Source organism: Dendrobium catenatum, unplaced genomic scaffold (genome assembly GCF_001605985.2).
Source record: "Dendrobium catenatum unplaced genomic scaffold, ASM160598v2 fragScaff_scaffold_1653, whole genome shotgun sequence".
NCBI lineage: Eukaryota > Viridiplantae > Streptophyta > Magnoliopsida > Asparagales > Orchidaceae > Dendrobium > Dendrobium catenatum.
This window is the reverse complement of record NW_021320115.1, coordinates 19,888-46,889: the sequence shown is the minus strand read 5'-3', so window position 1 is coordinate 46,889 and position 27,002 is coordinate 19,888. Positions and strand designations below refer to the sequence as shown.

Sequence of the window (27,002 nt, the reverse complement as noted above, 5' to 3'; positions counted from 1 at the left end):
TAGTTATACTATTAATTATTTAAGTAATCATTTAATTATTCTATTACTAATTATTTGTTTAATTGCTATGTACGTTATTAATTATCTAATTAATTATTTATATATAAAATTTTATTAATGAAACTAGTTAGATTAATTTATAATTAAAGGATTGTTGCTATTGACTAAATGTATTCCTCCACTTTTATCATCCCGGCTTGAGACTGACAAGGACAGTGTTATACGAGAATTTGACTCTTAATATGATACAATGAAGCAACAAGATTCATATAGCCGGCCCTATGTAGCGGGATAAAGGTTTGATGTTATTTTTGTAGATTAATTCCTGATTAAAAACATGGTATTCTTCTTTACCATCATTTGGCTATTTCAATAATTTATCTTCTCTTCTAATAGCCTTAGGCCTATCTTGGGTTTGCTTTTCCTCTTCTCTATTTATTCGTTGTTGTTCGGCTTTGTCTGCTTTGCGTGAGGTAGAGTTTTAATGAGTCGCTAAAAGCTTCTTCGCCTTCTTTGACAATTTTCCTTTCCTATTGGATTGGAAGTCATGATAGTTTGACAACATTCTTCCTGTTGGATCGGAAGCAATGGCAAGAGCTCTTTCGATGCGAAGGTAACATCTCTTTGACCTCCGCGCGCTTTTTTTGCCAAATCCCGTAAATACATTGAACTATAGGATTTACTAAATTCGGTATTTATGTCAAAAAAGGTGGAAAAAGTTTATTTAACTTGGTGAGATTTGAGCGGATTTTTTTTTGGGTGTTTGGCATGATTTAACATATATCCTGCTTAAATCATGCATAAATCCTATATCCAAACAGCCCCATAATTATGTTTATTTCAACATTTGAGTTTGAAGGCTTGCTTATTTAAGTTTTACTATCTTATACCTCATTTCCTTCTTACTTCTGATTTGAAGTTACGATTTTGAAGGAGGCAAGGGGACCTCTGAAAGGATAGATTTGGATCCTCTCCAATTATTACCATGGTAATTGCACAATGCATTTGCTCGCATCTTAAATGCCCAATTTACTAAATTCGGGCATTGCTGGATTTGACTTAAATCTGCTAGTTGCACGGAGTCCTCTTTCTCCCTCACATGTAGTTGGTATTTTTGATGGCTTCTCTAGCTAGCCCCCATCACGATTTGCTTGCTTCTTTGTTCTCAAGGGTTTTGTAAATTTTTGGGCGAAAGATGAGGATTTCAGGCATTAGGTGTGCTGCTGTAAGTTTGTTTCTGCAAATTTATTTTGCTTAAGGAGAAAATTGTGTCGGAATTTCGTCTACAAATTGAATATTTTTGTTAGGTTGAATTCTGATGCTCTACAATTAACACTATTGTACGGTGCAATCAGCTACAGTCAAGGTCTTGTTCACTTAAGTTTCTCTATCTCGTACTTTCTTTACTTGTGCCTTTGATTTGAAGTTAGGATCTGAAGGAGGCAATGGAATCGGCTCTTCTTCCATTTACCTGTGTGCGATATCCTATAAGCTTTTACTTGCTGATGTGCTCTGCTTTCTCTGTTTATTACTGAAGGGAGCATTTGAGAGGATAGATTTGTATTTCTCCAATTATTATCATGGTTATTTCACTATGTATTTGCTTACATCTAACCGTGCAATCTGGTTTGCCTTCTCTCCGTATAATTCCATTAGTAAATTGCTGGGAGATGTTTCTTTGAGCTTGTTCCACAGACTATATTATAGTTTGGAAGATTATAGTTTGTACTTTCAATTAGAAAGAACGGCAATTTTAGAGATTGTTTGGTTTCAAGTGAGAGTAGGTTTAATGCCATTGAGCAACACACGGATGGCCTGTTGATGGAATCCTCTGCTGGCAACTGTTGTTGCTATACATTTACAATTTTAGGTCATATGTCTAGTAAAATAAATATTTAGAATGGTGCGCCTCTAATGTTCTCTTATTTCTGAGGTTTTTATTTTTTTCATTTGATAGATGCTTCGGTCATGATTTCAGAAGGCTGCATGACTAATACAACCTATTTTCGAGGCTCTTGTCATCACATCTATTGGTTTGTTTCAGCTTGCATAGCATTTTGTCTGAGTTTACAGGTAAATCTGATGTTCAATCGTAATGTTCTGAGTGCATGTCTTTTAACTTAAAGAGGCTATTATGAGACGAGGCGAGGAGATCTAGGAAGGTCAAAATATTGGCAACCGATTTTCCTCTGCCTTGATTTTGTTTCTTCAACAATATGTTCCTGGAAGTTGATTTCAACATATCACAATAATGCCCAAAGAAAGCTATTGTGTACATTCTAATTTTTAAATGAATATGATGATCTAAATAGGGCAAGTCAAAAAATTGGCGAGGATATCTTGGAAGGTCAAAATATTGGCAACCGATTTTCCTCTGCCTTGATTTTGTTTGTTCAACAATGTGTTCCTGGAAGTTGATTTCAAAAGGTCACGATAATGCCCAAAGAAAGCTATGGCTTACATTCTAATTCTTTAATGAATATCATGATCTAAATAGGGCAAGTCTGAGCCTCATTTATTCTGTTTGTTTGGTCTGCAAGAACCTGCTAAAAGTTTTTACGGGTGTTTTCATTTAATTGACTCTTTGAGCTAGCGGTGTATAAGCATTTTAATGAAGATTTACTTTTTTAAGTGACTGCTAAATGCTACGTTTTAGTAGCTACAACATATCTTTTTATGTAATCTCAGATGCATGAAAATGCTAATATATTTATTAAGCCTTGCTGTTGTTACTAGTATATCATTGCCTTGTTTATTATTATTGTTATTATTTTTGTAACGCACTTGAGCAGGAAGAAACATAACACAAGAATAAGTTCTCCCTCTCTCATGATCTCGTTTTTGAAGAGGGAAAAAGCTTTTGGTTATTTGCTTTTTTGGTTATTATACAAAATTATCCCTATTTAAAGAAACAAATAACTAGAGAATAATTGCCTTAATATAATCCTCCCCCCAAATATAGATGGAGATCGGCGTGATCCAGACAAGCTTCCCACGGATGTCCATGTTGGTTGTGGGATCAAGGGATGGTTGGAATTTTAACATATTGAAGGTTGATATTTACAACAATACAATTTTTTTTTCAAATCTGAAGATAAGCTGTTGTATTTATCTGCACCATATAGTGGCACCACAAAAGATGCTGTGTAAATATTGGTAAACAACTTGAACTATGTTTATCATTCTGCTCTTTGCTTGCTTCCTTTCTAAATGCGTTGCTTGTGTTGGTTTTATGGTGAACATCCCTTGTTGCTTCTTTACTTCATTTGGTGGCAGGCTTGCTATGGTTGAGATAGAGCTTTTTGCCATCCTCAACAATTGGTTTATCGAAACATAATTTTCTTGCCTTCAACAGTCTGTATGGGTTGCTTTTCCCAACAACTCGGATGAAGTTTATCTCAGTACTGTGTCTTTTTTTAGCTAGTTGGCTTGACTCAATTGCACCCCTCTTTGCAGCCACCTGAAACACTCTTCCAGAAAAGAAGTTGGGCAGTTAAAATTGAAAAAAAAATACCAAATATCTTTTGGTAAATATAGCTCAAACATTTAAAAGGACAATTTCTTTTATGTTTGTTGTGCAAGTTCCTCTATTATATAATCTCTATAAACAAATGGAATGAAAGTTAGCATCTCAAACAAAAAAATAATATATAATTATTCATCTTTCTCCTTTCTCTGTTATCTTTTTTAGTCATTGTGCCATCCTCTTGTGTGAATTCTGTGAGTTTATCAGTAAATTTGTAGTTATATCATAATGTTTTGTTGTAAATGTCTTCTTACATGCTTGGGCTATGATGATGTGCCCAAGCATACGGCGCAAGTTGATCCTGGAAGGCCTAAATGCAGGCAACCGATTTCCTTGCTGTGTCATACTGCTTGTATTCTTTTTGATAATTCATCAATAGCAGCAGCAACGGTATCTTCATCATCATCTTTTTCTTCTTCTTCTTTTGTTTTTGTGTTCCTCCAATAGTTTGTTAATATTTTATGGAAAAATAGATGCAAGAAAGATTGTCCAGTGTAAAACTAACTTTAAAATGTGAAGATAAGCTGTTGTACTTAAACTCATCAAGCACATCATCTGCCTCATCAACAGCATCTTGCTGCTGCCATATACATTTGTTGAGAGCCGGGTTCTGATCAAGGGACAAGGGACAAATGAGATTTAATGTGAGCTAGGTGTGCCTCCCACGGATCTTCATGCTGATCATGGGATCAAGGGTCAAGGGATGGTTGGTATTTTAACATAATGAAATTTGATATTTACAGCTATACAATTTTTTGTTCAAATCTGAAGATAAGCTGTTGTATTTATCTGCACGATCTAGTGGCACCACAAAATATGCTGTGGAAATATTGGTAAACAACTTGAACTATGTTTATCATTCAGCTCTATGTTATCTTGCCTGCTTCCTTTCCAAATGCGTTGCTTGTGTTGGTTTTATGGTGAACATCCCTTGTTGCTTCTTTACTTCATTTGGTGGCAGACTTGCAGCTATGGTTGAGATAGAGCTTTTTGCCATCCTAAACAATTGGTCTATCGAAACATAATTTTCTTGCCTTCAACAGTCTGTATGGGTTGCTTTTCCCAACAACTCGGATGAAATTCATCTCAGCACTGTATCTTTTTCTAGCTAGTTGGCTCGACTCAATTTCACCCCTATTTGCAGCCACCCGAAATAGACTTTTCCTGAAAATAAGTTGGGCAGTTTAAAACTTTAAATTGAAAAAAAATACCAAATATCTTTTGGGAAATATAGTTCAGACATTTAAAAGGAAAATTTCTTTTATGTTTATTTTGCAATTTCCTCTATTATATTATCTCTATAAACAAATGGAATGAAAATTAGAATCTCAAACAAAAGTTTAATTTATAATTATTCATCTTTCTCCTCTATCTGTTATCCTTTTTAGTCATTGTGTCATCATCTTGTGTAAATTCTTTGAGTTTATCAGTAAATTTGTAGTTATACCATAATGTTTTGTTGTAAATGTCTTCTTACATGAAGGGGCTATGTTGATGTGTCCAAGCAGATGTCGCAAGGTGATCCTGGAAGGTCTAAATGCAGGCAACCGATTTCCTTATTGTTTCATATTGCATGTATTCATTTTGATAATTCATCAAAAGCAGCAGCAACGGTATCATCATCATCATCTTCCTTTTCTTTTTTTTCTTCTTCTTCTTCAGACCCAAAACCAAACGGATTGCATGCACTATCATCCTTTATATCATTTTGATGATGAAAACTGGGCGGTTCTGAGCCTCATATATTGCTGTCTTTCGAGCAATTGATATGCATAATATTTACTTAAATGATTCTTAATTGGATTTGCTTTGCGATAACTAAATCTACATCCTACCATAATTTTTTTTCATGGCTATGTTGAAAATAGATGATTTTATTCTTTACACTCAGACATATTAACTAAAATGTGCTTATACTTCTACCTCAATATGTTTCTCACCATTATACTTCTACTTTGGTTATTTGGCCTAGTACAACCTTCATTTTTAGGCTTTGTTGTGTTCTGATTTATTCTAATGGTTTATTTAAAATTTTGGAGGTAAGAGAGAATGGTTAGTTCAAGTCAATTATACAACTTGCTGATATATTCTTAAATTTAGGGTAAGAAAGCTTCTTTGCCTCCTTCGACGATGTTACGTCGAAGTTGTTCCTGTCGGATTGGAAGTCACGACAGGAGCTCGCCGCGAAGGTAACAACATCTCTCCCGTTTAGCGCGATTGTTTGTCTGAGTTTTGCTCAGTTAATGACCCAAGAGAGTGAGGATAGAAATCCCTGAGTTATTCGAAACCTTAGAAAGTATGATTGCTTTCGAGCTGAACAAAGGGGCGGATTTGGGAGATGTCTATAAAAATCTTCTGTTGTTCTTTTGGGCAGAAACGATGTCATTTTAGAGGCTGTTTGGTTGTAAATGTATATGAACATAGAGCGATTGAGCAGATTGTACACTATATTTCTGCTTTGGCTTCACGTGCTTGGATTGAAGTAGAGTTTTGAAAGAGTCGCTAAAGAAAGCTTCTTCGCTTCCTTGGACGACTTTGTTTCTGTCGGATGGGTTGTCAGGACAGGTGCTTGCCGCGAAGGTAACAATCTCTCCTATTTAGCAAGTTTATTCGACTAATGAACCTGAGAGCGAATGAGGATGGAAATATGAGTTATTGGAAATCCTAGAAGGTATGATTGCTACAGACCTGACGAAAGTGGAGGATTTTAGATATTTGCATAAAAATCTCTGTAATTGTTCTTTTGGGGAGAGATGGCATTTTAAATGATGTTTTGTTGCAAATGTATATAAACCTATAGCAACTGAGCAGCTTGGATGGCATGCTGGTGGTATTCACTGCTTGCAATCGCTGTTGACATGTGCTTGTACTTTACGGTTTCAATTTTGGGGGATTTATGTACACATCACTCATAATTATCTCATTTACATATAATATCTCTACTTGATTTGAATCTATCTACTAGCTGTGGTTTTATATGTTGCTCGTAAGGGCATCGCAAACCGAAAAACTCATTTTTCCACTCCAAAATTATTTGGCTTGAGCTGATGCTTTGGTGATGATTTCATTAAAGTTATGGGACCACCAGGCCACCAGGTGAATATTCTTTTACATGCTTATTATGGATGGATTATTAGGGCTGTTCAGCAACAAGCAGGATTTAGGAAATCCAGTGAATCTGGATTTACCAAATGCTGAGGGTGCTAAATCTTGGAATTTGTTTGGCAACAGAGATGTTTTATACTGGTAGATTCTGTGAAACTGTTTGGCAACATGATTTAGGATTGAAAGGGAGCATTTGAGAGGATAGATTTGGATTTCTCCAATTATTATCATGGTTATTGTGCTATGTATTTGCTTGCATCTAACCATGCAATCATGTTTGTGTTCTCTCCGCATAACTCCATTAGTAATTTGCTGGGAGATGTTTCTTTGAGTTTGTTACACAAACTATATTATCCTTTTTTCTTCAGGGAAATGTGATGTATTATTAATCAGGTTAATGTGACCTGGATGCATCATTTTCCTCTCTTGATATATGTCAAGAGCGAATGCCAGGAGAAGTCTGCATATCATTGAAAGCTTAGGGGATGTTTGGCTGCCAGATTTAATTGAGATTTAATCTAGATTAAGGTTAAATTGTGGCAAACAAAATATTTTTTTTGAAATGTAAATCTTACGGTTGTACTAAATCTTGTTTCTTCCTCCAATTCTAAGTTTAAACATGGAAATCCTGTGGTGCTGTTTGGTTATAAGAAGGTTTTAATTTAGATAGATAGTGTAAATTAAAATTTTAACAAATCTTTGAGACTGCAAATCTTTGAAATTGTTTGGCATGATAGAATTTAAATTTTGTTTAGTTTCTAGTGAATTTTCTGGTAGGTTTTTTTAAGATTTAAGGTTTAAATGATGGAGAGAGAGAACGTTAAGGAGAAGTGCACATTTCTTTAATCCTACTTCCCCAAGGATTTTACTAAATTTGGGTTTTAGCATAAACAACACAACAACAACAAAATCAAGCCTTTATCCCACTACGTGGGGTTGGTTACATGGATACTTTTTCTCCATTGTGTCGGGTTAAGAGTCAAAATTTCATTTAGATCTAATAAAGAAAGGTCATTTCTAGTATTTTCTAATTAAGTTTTTTTTGGTCTACCTCTACGTTTTCTAATATAGGTTAAATCTAATACATTTACTCTCCTAACCGGGTCTTCATAAGGCCGCCGTTTTATGTGACCAAACAATCTATGGTGACTCTTTCTAATTTTATTTGTCATTGGAGCTTCTCCGATCTTTTCATGTATATGTTCATTTCATGACCTATCTCTAAGATTAAAGCCACTCATCCACCTAAGCATCCTCATCTCTGCAAGACCTAACTTTATATTAGGCTTCTCTTTTAATGGCCAACATTCTGCGCCATAAAGCTTTGCAGGTCTGGCCACCATTTATATAATTTTCCCATAAATTTGAGTGGTACTTTTTTATCACACAACAAGCCCGATGCATTCCTCCACTTCATCCCATAAGTTTGAGTTGGTTTTAGCTTAAAACGTGAGAAAAATATGATTTAAGACAGCCATAAGATTTATGTGGCTTAAAAAATTATGTGGCGGTTATATACATACCACCTAAATCTTGACTATTTACAAAACTGATTTCTGTCTTTCTGCTAAAAAGTCTAAAATGCTGAAGGAAAGGGTGAGGATAGCATCTTTTTGGATGGATATGTCTAGTTTGTTATTCTCAATTTTCTTTTGTTTGGAAAAAAATGGATTAAGATATCTTTGTGAGCTCTTTCTTGCAGCTGGCTTGCTTATCAGCATAATGAAGTCGGTGCAATATGACAGTTTTTGTAAGGTTGGATTACGATCATGTACAGGTACTATAATTGTACTGTGCAATAACCACAACATCCTTGCATTGCTATTGATTTATTGCACCTATGGTTTAATTGTGTGTGCTTTTTAATCAGTATTTTCCTTAGTTTGTTGATCGAAACATTTCATTAATTTTGGACTCAAAAGGGTATGATTGCAAAAAACCTCAAGAAGGGGTTAACTTTAGGATATTTGTAAAAAAGCTCTCTTGTTTGCTCTTTCGGTGAGAAATGATGGCATTTTAGAGGCTGTTTGGTTGCAAGTGGGTCAGTCCTGTGGCGGTTTAACAGCTTATATGGCCTGCTGGTGGTATCCCCCACAAGCAACTGTTGTTGCCATTCATTTGAATGACTATTTTATATTTAGAGAAATTCCATTGACTATGCTGTATATTTTATTTATATCCAAGAATTGGTGGCCCGTTCTGTTGATGGATCTTGGGAAATCTGGGCCTCTGGCGATGAGTTCTTCATTTAGCTTGCAGAATTTTTAGCATTTTCGGTAATTGATTTATCTGGTTTGATTAGATGTGACTCTCTCTAATCTTATCGGCCATTGGAGCTACTTCAACATTTTCATGCATATACTCGTTTTGCATTCTTTCTCTAAGAGTAAAGCCACTCATCCACCTAAGAATCCTCACTCTTCAACACTTAATTTGATGCTTCTCTTTTAGTGGCCAATATTTTGCAATATAAAGTATTGCGGGTCTCACACTCATTTTGTAGGCTTCTTCCTTAAGTTTGAGGTGTACTTTTCTATCACACAACAAGCCCAAAGCATTCCTCCACTTCAAATGTGTAACTTGAATTTAACCAATTATATCCCCGTCTACTTCACCATCACTTTAAACAATAGGCACGAAATATCTAAATTATGTACTTTTTTTAAATGATTTCATCACCCAAAGTCATAATCTCCCTACTATATCTATTACTGCTAAAATTAAGCTTCATGTATTCGATTTTAGGTACTTAAATGAAAACCCATTAGACTCTAAAATTGGCTTCCATAATTCACGTTTTTCTCGAACTCCCTCTCTACTCTTATCAACAAGAATTTCATCAGCAAAACTTCGTGGATGAGGGGAAAGTTTGGAAGATTATGGTTTGTACTTTCAATGAGAAAGAACGATATTTTTAGAGTTTGTTTGGCTTCAAGTGAGAGTAAGTTTAATGCCATTGAGCAACATGGATGGCCTGACTGTTATTGCTATACATTTACAATTTTAGGTGGTATGTCTAGTAAAATGAATGTTTAGAAAGGTGCACCTCTAATGTTCCTTTATTTCTCAGGATTTTATTTTTTCATTTGATAGATGCTTCGGTGGTGATTTCAAAAGGATTCATGAGTAATACAGTCTATTTTCTAGGTGCTTCACAGTTATTACCCTTCTTTAATGGAGGAGACCAGTAAGTTCTCTTATTACAACACTTGCGCTCTCACTCTATTTCGTCCCCTCTGCCATTACAGGCTCTTGTCATCTCATTCGTTGTTTTGTTTCAGCTTGCATAGCATTCTGTCTGAGTTTACAGGTAAATCTGTTGTTCAATCGTAATGTTCTGAGTGCATGTCTTTTAATTTAAAGAGGCTATTATGATACGAGGTGAGGAGATCTTGGAAGGTCAAAATATTGGCAACCAATTTTCTTGTTTATTATACGTGACAAGGAAGGAACAGAACGAAAGAGCAAGCTCTCCATCTCTCATGATCTTGTTTTTGAAGTAGACCCAAATGCCTTGCTCTAATACCATGTTAAATTTAGAGAATTGCAGAGGGAAAAAGCTTTTGGTTATTATATAAAACTATCCCTATTTAAAGAAACAAATAACTAGAGAATCATGTATAATTGACTTAATATAATCCTTTCTAAATCAGCCACCCAAATATAGAAATAGATCGACGTGATCTAGGCAAGCTTTCCACGGATCCCATGCTAGTTGTGGGATCAAGGGCCAAGGAATGGTTGGGATTTTAACATATTGAAGGTTGATATTTACAGCAATACAATTTTTTGTTCAAATCTGATGATAAGCTGTTGTATTTTTCTGCACCATCCAGTGGCACCACAAAAGATGCTGTGGAAATATTGGTAAACAACTTCAACAATGTTTATCGTTGTGCTCTATGTTATCTTGCCTGCTTCCTTTCCAAATGCGTTGTTTGTGTTGGTTTTATGGTGAACATCCCTTGTTGCTTCTTTAATTCATTTGGTGGTTTTTGCCACCTCAACAATTGGTTTATCGAAACATAATTTTGTTGCCTTCAATAGTCTGTATGGGTTGGTTTTCCCAGCAGCTCGGTTAAAATTTATCTCAGTACTTTATCTTCTTCTAGTTAGTTGGCTTGACTCAATTGCATCCCTATTTGCAGCCTCCCGAAACAGACTTTTTCCGAAAAGAAGTTGGGCAGTTCAAATTGAAAAAAAATCCAAATATCTTTTGGTAAATATAGTTCAAACATTTGAAATGACAATTTCTTTTATGTTTGTTTTGCAAGTTCCTCTATTATATTATCTCTATAAACAAATGGAATGAAAATTAGCATCTCAAACAAAAATTTAATGTATAATTATCAATCTTTCTCCTCCATATGTTATCCTTTTTAGTCATTGTGCCATCCTCTTGTGTGAATTCTGTGAGTTTATTAGTAAATTTGTATTTATTTCATAATATTTTGTTGTAAATGTCTTCTTGCTTAATCGGGCTATGATGATGTGCCCAAGCAGATGTCGCAAGGTGATCCTGGAAGGTCTAAATGCAGGCAACCGATTTCCTTGCTGTTTCATACTGCTTGTATTCATTTTGATAATTCATCAACAGCAGATTTAACTTTGTATTTTTTTGCCCAAGAGACAACGAGGATGGAAATCCCTGAGTTATTGGAAACCCTAGAAGGTATGATTGCTTTAGAGCTGAAGGGGCGGATTTGGGATATGTATATAAAAATTTTATGTAGTTGTTCTTTTGAACAGAAACGATGCCATTTTAGGGGCTGTTTGGTTACAAATGTATATAAACATATATCGATTGAGCAGATTGCACACGGTATCGATGCTTCGGCTTCTTGTGCTTGGATTGAAGTAAAGTTTTGAAAGAGTCGCTCAAGGAAGTTTCTTCGCTTCCTTGGACGACGTTGTTCCTGTCGGATGGGTTGTCACGACAGGTGCTCGCCTCGAAGGTTGCTCACGGTAACGATCTCTCTCCTGTTTAGCGAGCTTATTTGACTAATTCCTATTCAATAAATGAACCCATGAGGCAACGAGGATGGAAATCTGAATTATTGGAAACCCTAGAATGTATGATTGCTACAGAGCTAACAAAAGGGACGGATTTTAGATATTTGCATAAAAATCTGTGTTAGTTGTTCTTTTGGGGGGAGAGATGATGGCATTTTAACTGCTATTTTGTTGCAATTGAGCAGCTTGGATGGCATGCTGGTGGTATTCGCTGCATGCAACTGCTATTGACATGCGCTTGTATTTTACGATTTCTATTTTGGGGGATTTACGTACACATCACTCAAAGTTACCTCATTTATATATTTAACATGTCTATCTGATCTGAATCTATCTACTAGCTGTGGTTTATATGTTGCTCGTATGGGCATCTCCAACCGAAAAACTCATTTTTCCACTCCAGAATTATCTGGCTTGAGCTGATGCTTTGGTGCTGATTTCATTAAAGTTATGGGACCACCAGGCCACCAAGTGATTGTTCTTCCACATGCTTATTATGGATGGATTATTTGGGTTTTTTAGCAACAAGTAGGATTTAGGAAATTGAGTGAATCTGGATTTACTAAATGTTGAGGGTGCTAAACCTTGGAAATTGTTTGCAACAGAGATGTTATATACTGGTAAACTCTGTGAAATTGTTTTGCAACATAATTTAGGATTGAAAGCGGTAACTTATTAATTTCAAATTTTGTTATTGTCAATAAGTTACAGTTATAAATACATCTACTCTCCTAACCAAGTCGTTGGAAGGCCGCCATATTATGTGACCAAACCATCTAAGGCGAGTCTCTCTAAATCTTATTTGCCACTCGAGCTACTCCAACCTTTTCACGTACAATGCTCATTTCATGACCTGTCTCTAAAGAGTAAAGACACTCATCCACGCGAGCATCCTAATCTCTGCAACACTTAACTTAATATTATGCTTCTCTTTTAATGGCGAACATTCTGTGACATAAAGCATTGCATGTCTACCCACCATCTTATAGAATTTTACCTTTTACTTTGAATGGTACTTTTCCATCGCACAACAAGCCCGATGCATTCCTCCACTTCATCCCATAAGTTTGAGTGGGTTTTAGCTTAAAACGTGAGAAAAATATGATTTAAGACAGCCATGATATTTATGTGGCTTAAAAAACTGTGGCAGTTATGTGCATACCACCTAAATCTTGACCTTTACCAAACTGATTTCTGTCTTTCATATAAAAAGTCTAAAATGCTGAAGGAAAGGGTGAGGATAGCATTTTTTTAGATGGATATGTCTAGCTTGTTATTCTCAATTTTCTTTTGTTTGGAAAAAAAATGGATTAAGATATCTTTGTGAGCTCTTTCTTGCAGCTGGTTCGCTTATCAGCATAATGAAGTCGGTGCAATGTGGCAGTTTTTGTAAGGTTGAATTACGATCCTGTACAGGTACTATAATTGTACTGTGCAATCACCATAACATCCTTGCATTGCGATTGATTTATTGAACCTATGGTTTAATTGTGTGGGCTTTTTAATCAAGATTTTCCTTAGTTTGTTGATTGAAACATTTCCTTTTATTTTGGACTCGAAGGGTATGATTGCTAAATACATGAAGAAGGGGTTAACTTTAGGATTTTTTTAAAAGCGCTATATTGTATGTTCTTTTGGTGAGAAAGATGGCATTTTATAGGCTGTTTGGTTGCAAGTGGGTCAGTCCTATGGCGGTGTAACAGCTTGTATAGCCTGTTGGTGGTTTCCCCCACAAGCAACTTTTGTTGCCATTCATTTGAATGACTATTTTATATTTGGGGGAATTCCTTGTATCTAAACCCATTGATTAAATATGCTGTATATTTTGTTTATATCCAAGAATTGGTGGCCCTTTCTGTTGATGGATCATGGGGAATCTGAGCCCCTGGCGAAGAGTTTTCATTCAGCTTGTAGAGATTTTTTGCATTTTGGGTATTGATTTGTCTGGTTTGATTAGATGTGACTCTCTCTAATCTTATCAGCCATTGGAGCTACTTCAACATTGTCATGTATATACTAGTTTTGCATTGTCTCTAAGAGTAATGCCACTCATCATCCTTATCTCTGCAACACTTAATTTGATGCTTCTCTTTTAAAGATCAATATTTTGCGAAAGCATTTCAGGTCTCACTATCATTTTATAGAATTTTTCCTTACGTTTGAGGTGTATTTTTCTATCACACAACAAGCCCAAGCATTCCTCCACTTCAAATGTGTAACTTGAATTTAACCAATAATATCCCCGTCTACTTCACCATCACTTTAAACAATAGTCACGAGATATCTAAATTATATATTTTTTAATGACTTAAGCACCCAAAGTCATAATCCCCTACTATATCTATTACCACTAAAATTAAACTTCATGTATTAAATTTTAGATACTTAAATGAAAACCTTTAGACTCTAAAATTGGCCTCCATAATTCATGTTTTTCTTGAACTCCCTCTCTAGTCTTATGAACAAGAAGAATTTCAGCAGCAAAAAGCCTACAGCAGTATAGATTCTCTTGCAAATGTCTAGTAAGAAATTTGTGTCTAAGCAAAAAGATATGGGCTTGAATCTGATCTAGGAAAAATATTTGGTCAAACATCCTTGTGTTTAAACACAAGTAACAGCTCCTGTATGCTTATCCTTAATAACTTAAATATAGGCTTTATTAAATCCTTTTTTAGAACTTTTCAAACCTCTTCTCTTGAAACTTTATCTTAAATCAGTAAATATCATATTTAGATCCTCCTTATTCCCTCTATATTTTTTCCATCAAACATCTCAATAAATATATATCTTATAAATTGAGTTTGAGAAACATTGGTATCACGTTGTAACTTATGCCCAATTACTCTCTCCCATTGGTTTAATGTATGACACATTAACTTAATTCCTCTATGAGATATGAAAATAGTCTGTGGGCTGTTTTGTTGCAACTGCGATTTGTTTGATGGTTATTGAGTGGAGAATTACTGCAGGCTGCGATGGATTTGTAGTTTGTTGTGTTTTTTTCATAGTTGCTTTGCATCTGGATTTGTGAACCAGATTATGCTTTGGAATGGTTATTTACACCCTCTATTTTTCACCATGGAAATACCTTTTTAAATTTTAATGATGCATCAAAGGGAATTTGTGTCTATTTGTGATCTTTGTTCTTTTTGTAAAATTTGACTATAGATTCTTCATAATACCCCTAGTCGAATATTTCCCATAAATTTTTATTTGGGCTAAAATCCTTCAAAATGACTTTTGGGCCAAAATACCCCAAAGCAGGGATCATCTCTTATATTCGTGGAATGCTCAGACGAATTACAATTACTTCAATACAGGTTCCCGAGTCAATTTTCCCACTATTTTGCTGTTTCTAGTGTATTTGGGAATATTTATAACTTTGTTATCCCTTATTTGAGTTTGTTAATTTAACTATTGTCCTTTTTTTAATGAAAATACGATGGAGTTGTATTAATCATATGTATATTTGCCTGTGATACATCATTGTTCTGTTTGATGATATAAGAAAATACAAAGATGAAAGACATCTGTAGGTGACCAAAAACTCTTAGGACGACAAATGAAAACTTAATGGATGGAAATTTTGCATAGATCTCCCTGCAGTTCGTCATTTTGATGAGAGTTAACAGCGTTTTTTATGCTTTTTGTTAGCAAATTTGTTAGTATAATGGTGATTTAGCAGCTTTGATGTACTTGTTTTTCATGCTCTTTGATGAGTTAGACAAGAACTCCAATTTAATGGGTTGATTATGAATGCGTAGCCAATGAGCTTCCCCCCCCCTCTCTCTCTCACTCTCTCTCTCTCTCTCTCTCTCTCTCTATATATATATATATATATATGTATATATATATATGTATATATATGTAATTTAATCTTTTATTTTTCTTTCATTTCATTTCAATCAATCCTATCATCTAAACACTTACCAATGTCACTAGGTATGAAATCAGAAAAAAAAAAAGAAAGAAAATGGGAAAATATGAAGATCATAGTTGGAAACTTCGTGGATGAGGGGAAAGCTTGGAAGATTATAGTTTGTACTTTCAATGAGAAAGAAAGACATTTTTAGAGTTTGTTTGGTTTCAAGTGGGAGTAGGTTTAATGCCATTGAGCGACATGGATGGCCTGTGGATGGAATCCTCTGCGGGCAACTGTTGTTGCTATAAATTTACAATTTTAGTTGGTATGTCTTGTAAAATAAATGTTTAGAATGGTGCACCTCTAATGTTCCCTTATTTCTCAGGATTTTATTTTTTCATTTGTAGATGCTTAGGTGATGATTTCAGAAGGCTGCATGACCAATACAGACTATTTTCTAGGCTCTTAACAGTTTTTATCCAGCATGAATTCAAATTGAGTAGCGTGGCGAAGAGATCTTGGAAGGTCAAAATATTGGCAACCGATTTTCCTCTACCTTGATTTTGTTTCTTCAACAATGTGTTCCTGGAAGTTAATTTCAACAGATCACCATACTGCCCAAAGAAAGCTATTGCGTACATTCTAATTCTTAAATGAATATGATGATCTAAATAGGGAAAGTCTGAGCCTCATTCATTCTGTTTGTTTGGTCTCCAAGAACCTTCTAAAAGTTTTTACGGTTGTTTTCATTTAATTGACTCTTTGATCTAGCGGTGTATAAGCATTTTTAATGAAGATTTACTTTTTTAAGTGACTCTGCTACATGCTACGTTTTAGTAACTGCAACTTATCTTGTTATGTAATCTTTGATGCTTGAAAATGCCAAGATATTTATTAAGCATTGCTGTTGTTACTATTATATCATTTCCCTTGTTTATTATTATTGATACGTCTCCAAAAAATTATCTAGATCAGGCACGAATCGTGAGGAAAAATCAAGTTGGAAACTTCCGAAATGAAATTTGGGACCATCCGAACTCCGATTTCAGCAAACTTATAGTCAAACTGAACATCTCAATGTTCAAGAGACCTCTATCCTTTCGACTATGATCCTGCCGACCGAACAAACATGTCTATGTTGATTATTGTAACTCCCACCATGTAATGCACTCTATATGATGTACATTTGTGACATCAAGCCAAGGCCTTCTCCCAAGGGCCTCATTTGTAATCGACTGCAAATAATAGTGGATTCATTCAAACTAGGCCCCAGGCCCTGTGGTTTTCCCTTTTTTAGGGTTTTTTCCGTAAAAACTCTGGTATCTCTTATGAATGCTACACCCTCTCTCTTATCTACTTATGTGTTGGATTTTCATACAATGCTAAGACGTTAAACTTCATATTTCTCTTCCGCCGCAAATATTATAGGATGCAACAATTATTATTATTTTTTTCTAATTCACGGGAGCAAGAAGGAACAAAACGCAAGAACGAGCTATCATTGTCTTGCTTATTATTATATCATTGCCTTGGTTTTGTTTATTACAGAAAACTATCCCTATTTAAAGAAACAAATAACTAGAGAATCATGCATAATTGTCTTAATATAATCCTTCCTAAATCAGCCACTCAAATATAGATGGAGATTGGTGTCATATAGGCAAGCTTTCCACGGATCTCCATGGTGGTTGTGGGATCTAGGGCCAAGGAATGGCTGAGATTTAAAAACGTGATCTAGATGAGCCTCCCATGGATCTTCATGCTGGTCATGGGATCAAGGGCCAAGGGATGATTTATATTTTAACGTTCTGCTCTATGTTATCTTGCCTGATTTCTTTCCAAATGCGTTGCATGTGTTGGTTTTATGGTGAACATCCCTTGTTGCTTCTTTACTTCATTTGGTGGCAGGCTGGCAGCAATGGTTGAGATAGAGCTTTTGGCCACCTCAACAATTGGTTTATCGAAACATAATTTTCTTTCCTTCAACAGTCTGTATGGGGTTGCTTTTCCCAACAACTCGGATGAAATTTATCTCAGTGCTGTATCTTTTTCTAACTAGTTGGTTTGACTCAATTGCACCCCTAGTAGAAGCCACCCGAAACAGATTCTTCCAGAAAAGAAGTTGGCAGTTCAAGTTGAAAAAAAAAATCAAAAATCTTTTGGTAAATATAGCTCAAACATTTGAAAGGACAATTTCTTTTATGTTTGTTTTGCAAGTTCCTCTTTTATATTATCTCTATAAACAATTGGAATGAAAATTAGCATCCCAAACAAAAATTTAATACATAATTATTCATCTTTCTCTTCCATCTGTTATCCTTTTTAGTCATTGTGCCATCCTCTTGTGTAAATTCTGTGAGCTTATCAATAAATTTGTAGATATATCATAATGTTTTGTTGTAAATATCTTCTTACTTGAAGAGGCAATGATGATTTGCCCAAGCAGATGTCGCAAGGTGATCCTGGAAGGTCTAAATGCAGGCAACCGATTTCCTTGCTGTTTCATACTGCATGTATTCATTTTGATAATTCGTCAACAGCAGCAGCAACGGTATCTTCATCATCTTTTTCTTCTTCTTCTTCATTTTCTTCAGACCCAAAACCAAACGTATTGCATGCAATATCATCCTTTATATCATTTTGATGATGAAAACTGGGCAATTCTGAGCCTCCTTTTATTGGTGGTATCTTTCGATCAATTTATTTGCATAATTTTTACTTAAATGATTCTTAATTGGATTTACTTTGCGATAACTGAATGTACATTCTACCATAATTTTATTTTTTATGGCTATGATGAAATTGGACGATTTTATTCTTTACACTCAGACATATCAACTTACAAATATTTCTCTCACCATTATACTTCTACCTTGGATATTTGGCCTAGTACAACCTTCATTATAGGCTTTGTTGTTTTCTGATTGATACTAATGGTTTATTTAAAATTTTGGAGGTAAGAGAGAATGGTTAGTTTAAATCAATTATACAACTTGCTGATATATTCTTAAATTTAGGGTAATTATGCTAGTCCATTAGAATTGGGTAATGTATTATATTCAACTTTTGGCACTGGATTAAAAGAGGATCAGCGAGTCATTCCTTTTGACAGTCTTTCTTTAATTTCATTTTTATTATTTAATATTACGTCATACTTGAAGTTTTTATTTTGATTTGATTTGCATATGCTAACTTACTCAAAGCATTACTCTTATGGCATGCTTTATAATTTTATGCATTGGGGGTAAAATTGTTAGGGTGTCCTAGAAGGTTTTTTTATCTAGAGGATATTAAGGATGGAGTTATTTTTATTATGATTTATTAATATATTGCTTTGATGTTTTATCCTACTATTCAATTAAAATATTAAATAATATAATTAAATTATTAGGCAAATATAACTAAACTATAAAGTATTTATAATTATAATTATGATAGAAAGTGTGTTGGGTTATTTAGCAGTTTATTGACAAGTATCTATGAATAAAGCTGTTAATTCATATAAGATTGGTGTTTAAATATGTGTTACTATTAATTCTAATTTAAGTTAACACCAATAAATTCTAATTATGAATATTATAATTAGGATATTATTTAATAAGTATTTTATTAATAACTTATTTAAATGTTATCTTAATAAGTATATAAATACCAATTATAATTATACTGATAACTATTTAATTATATTTCAAAATAATTAAGAATTATAATGATAACTATCTAAGTTGATTACTATTTACACTTATTATTTCATTAAATTGTATATAATATTTTAATAAATTTAAATTACTAATTATACTTATAATTATCAAATTAATCAATTAATTATTCTATTAATAACTAATTATTTAATTAATATATACACTACTAATTATCTTATTAAGTATTTATATTTTAATATATATCAATTAAGTTTATTAAATTAATGTCTAATTAAGGAATTAAGAATTAATCTTATCCTAATAGGGAAGGCTTTGCTTTTCACTTTCTTTGTTGTCGTTCAAGCGTCGTAGAGTTTCCTCTTCGGGTTTGAGCGCGGTAGAGCTTTGAACGAGTCATTTGCCATAGTGTTTAGGGTTTGCTTTTCCTCTTCTACATTTATTCGTCTTCGTGTGAAGCAGAGTATTGAAATTTTTAAAACTTCTACGCCTCCTCCGACGGTGTTCCTGGGACTATCGGATCGGACGTACCGCAGGGAGCTCGCGGCGAAGGCAATGATGTTTTTCCCCTTTCGCGCTCTTCTTCGGTCGGATTTTCGAAATCCGTAAAAAAGTTGGACTTATGAAATCCGGGATTTAGGGCAAAAATGGGCTAAATTTGGGCATTGCTGGATTTGACTTAAATCTGCTAGTTGCACGGAGTCCTCTTTCTCCCTCACTTGCAGTTGGTAATGTTGATGGCTTCTCTAGCTTGCCCCATCACGATTTCCTTGCTTCTTTGTTCTCAGGGTTTTGTAAATTTTTGGGCTAAAGATGAGGATTTCAGACATTAGGTGTGCGGCTGTAAGTTTGTATCTGCAATTTTATATTGTTTAAGGAGAAAATTGTGTCGGGATGTCGTCTACAAAATGAATATTATTGAAAGGTTGAATTCTGATGCTCTACAATTAACACTATTGTACGGTGCAATCAGCTACAGTCAAGGTCTTGTTCACTCAAGTTTCACTATCTCATTCTTTCTTTACTTGTGCCTTTGATTTGAAGTTAGGATCTGAAGGAGGCAATGGAATCAACTCTTCTTCCATTTACCTGTGTGCGATATCCTATGAGCTTTTACTTGCTGATATGCTCTGCTTCCTCTGTTTATTACTGAAGGGAGCATTTGAGAGGATATATTTGGATTTCTCCAATTATTATCATGGTTAATTCGCTATGTATTTGCTTACATCTAACCATGCAATCTGGTTTGCATTCTCTCTGCATAACTCCATTAGTAAATTGCTGGGAGATGTTTCTTTGAGTTTGTTCCACAGACTATATTATCCTTTTTTTCTTGAGGGAAATATGATGTATTAATCAGGTTAATGTGACCCGGATGCATCTTTTTCCTATCTGATATATGTCAAGAGAGAATGCCAGGAGAAGTCTTTATATAATCGAAAAGCTTAGGGGATGTTTGGCTGCCAGATTTAATTGAGATTTAATCTTGATTAAGTTTAAGTTGCGTCAAACAAAATATTTTTTTGAAATGTATATCTTACGTTTGTGATACATCCTGTTTCTTCCTCCAATTCTTGGAAATTGTTTGGCATGATAGAAGTTAAATGTGGTTTTGTTCTAGTAAATTGTCTGGTAGTTTTTTTTTTCTTAAAGATTTAAGGTTTAAATGAAGGAGAGAAAGAGAATGATAAGGAGAAGTGTACATTTCTTAAATCCTACTCCCCCAAGGATTTTACTAAATTTGGGTTTTAGCATAAACAGCACAACAACAACAACATCAAGCTTTTATCCCACTGCGTGGGGTTGGTTACATGAATCCTTTTTCACCATTGTGTTTGGGTAAGAGTCAAAATCTCATTTAGATATAATAAAATAAGGTCATTTCTAATATTTTCTAGCCAAGTCTTTTTTAGTCTACCTCTACTAGGGCTACAAACGAATCGAGCCGAGCCGAGTATGTGAGTGGTCATGTTTGAGTTCGTTTATTATTAGCTTGTTCAAGTTTGGTTCGTGTTTGATTCGAGCCTTATTGTTCGTGTTCATGTTTGGTTCGTTTAAATTAATGGTGTTCATGTTTGGTTCATGTTCAGTTCATATTCGGTTCGTTTAGTGCTTATCGAGCTTTAAACAAACAAGCCTTAATGAGCTATGTTCGTGAACATATTTAACGAATTTTTTTACACTCTCAAACAAGTAAGTTCATGAACAATTCTAAAAAGTATTATGAGCTATCAAATGAGCAAGATCATAAATAAATATATAACTAGTATTTTCGAGCTACCAAATGAGCTCGTTCACGAACAAACGATCTATGATTCATCTTATATTTGTTTATGAACATCTTAAACAAACAATTTAGCAAACATTGAGATATGTGGAATGTCTTGTTCATGAACAAATTCATTCTATTGAAGATATAAAATAAAATGAAATTAAATTTATAATAATAGTTCATGAACATAAATGAACCGAACACATTAGTGTTCAAGCTTGTTTATTTATAAAATAAAATGAAATTAAATTTATAATAAAAGCAATTCATGAACATAAATGAACCAAACACATTAGTGTTCAAGCTTGTTTTTTTAAGGATCGAGTATTACAAATATTGTTCAAGTTTGTTTGTTTAGTTAGTTAAACGATCACAAATGAGCTTTAATCGAATCGAGCAACGAGTAACTCGTCGAACGTTTGGTTCGCTTGCAGCCCTAGCATCTACCTTTCTTAACATAGGTTAAATCTAATACATCTACTCTCCTAACCGGGTCATCGGAAGTCCGCCATTTTATGCGACTCTCTCTAATCTTATCTTCTACTAGACCTACTCCAACCTTTTCATGTATATGCTCATTTCATGACCCGTCTCTAAGAGTAAAGCCCCTCATTCACCTGAGCATCCTCATCTTTGCAACACTTAACTTAATATATTATGCTTCTCTTTTAATGGCCAACATTCTGGGCCATACCACCATCTTATAGAATTTTCCCTTAAGTTTGGGTGGTATTTTTCTATCACACAACAAGCCTGATGCATTTCTCCACTTCATCCCATAAGTTTGAGTGGGTTTTAGCTTAAAATTTTGAGAAAAATATGATTTAAGACAGCCATCAGATTTATGTGGCTTAAAAAATTACGTGGTAGCTATATACATACCACCTAAACATTGACTATTTACCACACTGATTTCTGTCTTTCCTCTAAAAAGTCTAAAATGCTAAACGGTGAGGATAGCATCTTTTTAGATGGATGTGTCTAGTTTGTTATTCTCAATTTTCTTTTGTTTGGAAAAAAATGGATTAAGATATCTTTGTGAGCTCTTTCTTGCAGCTGGTTTGCTTATCAGCATAATGAAGTCGGTGCAATATGCCAGTTTTTGTATGGTTGGATTACAATCCTGTACAGGTACTATAACTGTACTGTGCAATCACCACAACATCCTTGCATAGTGATTGATTTATTGCATGTATGGTTAATTGTGTGGGCTTTTTAATCAAGATTTTCCTTAGTTTGTTGATCGAAACATTTCCTGTTATTTTTTATCCTTCCATAATTCAAATTGAGTTTGATAAACATTTATATCACGTCGTAACTCGTAACTTATGCTCAATTACTCTCTCCCATTGTTTTAATGCATGCCGCATCAACTTAATTCCCCTATTAGATATGAAAATAGTCTTTGGGCTGTTTGGTTGCAACTGAGATTTGTTTGAAGGTTATTGAGCGAAGAACTTGCAGTTCATCAGTTTGATGAGAGTTAGCAGCATTTTTTATGTTGTTTGTTAGCAAATTTTTTAGTATAATGGGGATTTTGCAGCTCTGATGTCCTTGTTTTTTATGCTCTTTGATGAGTTTGACATATGAATGCGTATCCAAATAATGAGCTCTCTCTCTCTCTCTCTCTCTCTCTCTCTATCTCTCTCTCTCTATATATATATATATATATATATACACACCTCAGTTTTTATATTTACTAATTTATCATTTTAATATTTAAATTGCATTAAAGCATAGCCAATGAAATATGTGTTTTACATTTAATAAGTTAATATTAGTGGTAGTTTTTATTTGTATTAGTGATTTTTTGAAAGATTTAGGTGTTAGATGTGTAAATAGATAAGAATTTGAGGTATGTATGTAAATCTCTCAAATGACATCAGGTTAGGTGCTATTATGCTTCGGTGATGATTTCAGAATGCTGCATGACTAATACAGCCTATTTTCTAGGCGCTTGACAGTTATTATCCTTCTTTAATGGAGGAACAGTAAGTTCTCTTATTACAACACTTGCGTGCTCACTCTATTTCATCCCCTCTGCCATTACAGGCTCTTGTCTGAGTTTACAGGTAAATATGTTGTTCAATCGTAATGTTCTGAGCGCATGTCTTTTAACTTAAAGAGGCTATGATGATACGCTCAAGTAGCCTGGCGAGGAGACCTTGGAAGGTCAAAATATTGGCAACCCATTTTCCTCTGCCTTGATTTTGTTTCTTCAACAATGTGATCCTGAAAGTTGATTTCAACATATCACAATAATGCCCAAAGAAAGCTATTGCGTACATTCTAATTCTTAGATGAATATGATGATCTAAATAGGGCAAGTCTGAGCCTAATTTATTCTCTTTGTTTGGCCTTTGAGCTAGCGGTTTATAAGCATTTTTAATGAAGATTTACTTTTTTAATTGACTCTGCTACATGCTACTTTTTAGTAACTACAACTGAACATATCTTTTTATGTAAAATCTCAGATAAGCCTTGCTGTTGTTACTAGTATATCATTGCCTTATCTTTAGTAACTACAACTTATCTTTTATTATTATTATTATTATTATTTTTGTAACACACTTGAGCAGGAAGAAACATAGCGCAAGAATAAGTTTCTCCCTCTCATGATCTTGTTTTTTGAAGAAGACCTGAATGACTTGCACTGATATCATGTTAAATTTAGACAATTGGAGAGGGAAAAAGCTTTTGGTTATTATACAAAATTATCCCTATTTAAAGAAATAAATAACTAGAGAATCATGCATAATTGCCTTAATATTATCCTTCCTAAATCAGCCACCCAATTATAGAAGGAGATCGGCGTGATCCAGGCAAACTTCCCACGGATGTCCATGCTGGTTGTGGGATCAAGGGCCAAGGAACGGCTGAGATTTAACAATGTGATGTATGTGAGCCTTCCATGGGATCAAGGGCCAAGGAACGGCTGAGATTTAATAATGTGATGTATGTGAGCCTTCCATGGATCTTCATGCTGGCTATGGGATCAAGGGCTAAGGGATGGTTGCGATTCTAACATATTGAAGGTTGATATTTACATAAATACAATTTTTTGTTCAAATCTGTAGATAAGCTGTTGTATTTATCTGCACCATCTAGTGGCACCACAAAAAATGCTGTGGAAATATTGATAAACAACTTCAACCATGTTTATCGTTCTGCTCTATGTTACCTTGCCTGCTTCCTTTCTAAATGCGTTGCTTGTGTTGGTTTTATGGTGAACATCCCTTGTTACTTCTTTACTTCATTTGGTGGCAGGCTGGCAGCAATTGTTGAGATAGAGCTTTTTGCCATCCTCAACAATTGGTTTATCGAAACATAATTTTCTTACCTTCAACAGTCTGTATGGGTTGCTTTTCCCAACAACTCGGATGAAATTTATCTCAGTACTGTATCTTTTTCTAGCTAGTTTGCTTGACTCAACTGCACCCATATTTGCAGCCACCCGAAACAGACTCTTCCAGAAAAGAAGTTGGGCAGTTCAAATTGAAAAAAAATATATCAAATATCTTTTGGTAAATATAGTTCAAACATTTAAAAGGACAATTTCTATTATGTTTGTTTTGCAAGTTCCTCTATTATATTATCTGATGTGATGCATGGTTGGAGTTACACAAGAATTAAAAGAGAATTAAATTCTAGCTCAACGTATTATATAATCATGTATCAAAGTTAAGTCGATTACAAGGAATTCGCGATGTTCAACTTGATAGGCAAAGAAATTACAACAAGATAGCCAAACTATTTAAACAAACGCAAAGGGCAAAGGAAAACATAAAGCAAAGGCTAGTAAATAAAATCCCACAGTTATTACGGAGTTGTTCACACCTTGAGACCTTCTTCTCTCTTTCCTATGAAGACTAGGTTGAGCGGCGGAAGATCGTCCAAACTAGCATTGAGGTTGCCACGAGGAGGGAGGAGCCAAGGAACGTCGCCATGGGGAAGGATCTCGGAGGTGGCGGGAGCACGATAGATCGGCCTTTGATGATCCACGTGTAGACGGAGAAGTGTTCGTCGATGGAATCCACTAGCGTTGGTAGGATCCGGTCCAAGTATTCTTCGACGGTGTCGTCGAAGTCAAAGCCGACGTCGAAGAACTGTGATCTAAGGATGTTGACCCTTCCCCGGTTGTCGTATTCAAACCCGAAATTCCACTCGGGTTCTTCCATGCATTTTTGTAAGGGAGAACAGTGGTCGCCGCAAGAGGGATCTCCAAAGGGAGGGAGATAGGGGTGGCGGCTTGGAGAGGGGAGAGGCTTTGGGCCGTGGGTTTTGAAAGAGGTGTGGGATTTTTGATTGGGAGGGAGAGGGGTGAAGTGGTGGCTGCCTTGTGTGAGAAACAAAAAAAGAAAACAGATTCTCAAATCACGTCAGGCTTTGATTAGGTAATAAAGATTGAGTATTAATTTCAAATCAGATTTTGAAATTAAAATTTTTTTAAGCAGGAGAAAGAGTAACTGAAATAATAGGCAGTGCTTAGGTGGCAATTAGGGAGGTAATTAAGAAACAAGGGGGGCCGGCCATATAGCATGGGGAGAAACATGGAAATTAGCAGGTGGGGTCCACGCTTAATTAAATAATTCCTCAATCAAATCTGAAATTATAATTTCAGATTTGATTATATTTTAAGTAACTCCAGTAAACTCCCAAATTTGAGTTATTAAGAAGGAATAGAATTTGAATTTCTCAATAAACATTTATCCCCTTAAATGTCTTTCTTAATTGGATGAAGACCAATTAGGAAACTAACTTAATTAGGAGTAATTTGAAATTCCAGCACGTTGGGTCCATGGGGAAAATTCGGCGGCAGGCTGTAGGCTGGGCGGCGGGTTGGGGTGTCACGGGAGGGTGCTGAAGGGGGAAAAGGGGATCACCTCGGCAGCAGAGCTTGGTAGCGGGATGGGTAAGTGGCCAGTGACCAATTTTCCTGGCCAGACATAGGACCGGCGAACAAAGAAGAATGGGGGGGAGGGAAATTCCTGGGCTTGGAAACAATAAGAAAACAATGGAGAAAACTTAGAATTTCCTAACCTTGCGCACTCCTTCTTCAAGATCTCAAAGGGAGATCATAACCACGTCGGAACTCACAAGAGATTCCAAAATATTTCTTCAAGAACTCACAAAAGAGAACTGGAACGAAGAACTCACAAAAGAGATCAAAGTAGAAAATTTTATCCAAAAACCCTTCATACAAGATACAAAGAGCCTTTAAATAGCATCAACATGACAAACAAAATATAAAAGTCTAAAATGCCCTCTCTGGAGCTACAAAGCAAACTAATACCACCCTCATGGGTATAAATGGGAAAACTGGAAAAGAAAATGCTTAATACATAAAATGCTTAGTTGCAATAAAATCAGTAAGTAAGACGGTCTCCATCATGTCCGTTCGAACTCCGATGTCTCTCTGGTAGAAAGCATTCGCGCGAAACTTCCTGTCGATACCTTGCTGATTTCAATTTGTTATTGATATTAATCTATCTCACCCCGTTGGAAGAGTAACTCCGGAAAATAAATACTGTCGAGTGCGGGGGAACTATGGAAGTCTTCTCCTTC

At 35.0% G+C, this 27,002-nt stretch overlaps 1 protein-coding gene and 1 long non-coding RNA gene across 40 annotated transcripts in view; both read left to right on the top strand.

Annotated features, from left to right (window-relative positions):
- LOC110102165 overlaps window positions 1-24,610 on the top strand; it is a 49,518-nt gene extending 24,908 nt beyond the window's left edge. For 2 of the 39 annotated variants that reach the window (XR_003703225.1, XR_003703226.1), the window contains exons 2-9: window positions 8,334-8,408; window positions 11,135-11,596; window positions 12,986-13,060; window positions 15,587-15,831; window positions 15,914-16,031; window positions 17,953-18,057; window positions 22,494-22,568; window positions 23,324-23,845. Coding sequence is in view for 10 of the 39 variants with exons in the window: in XM_020830356.2 (XP_020686015.2) it covers window positions 8,213-8,408; window positions 12,986-13,060; window positions 17,928-18,057; window positions 22,494-22,568; window positions 24,225-24,324 (576 nt within the window). In the remaining 29 variants the exon portion in view is untranslated. The other 37 variants (XR_003703234.1, XR_003703236.1, XM_028701232.1 and 34 more) reach the window with 35 other exon arrangements.
- LOC114581325 overlaps window positions 1-25,208 on the top strand; it is a 40,590-nt gene extending 15,382 nt beyond the window's left edge. Inside the window, exon 2 of the long non-coding RNA XR_003703242.1 lies at window positions 24,705-25,208. This is a non-coding gene — a long non-coding RNA (uncharacterized LOC114581325). The remainder of the gene's footprint in view (window positions 1-24,704) is intronic.
- The last annotated feature ends 1,794 nt before the right edge of the window (window positions 25,209-27,002 follow it).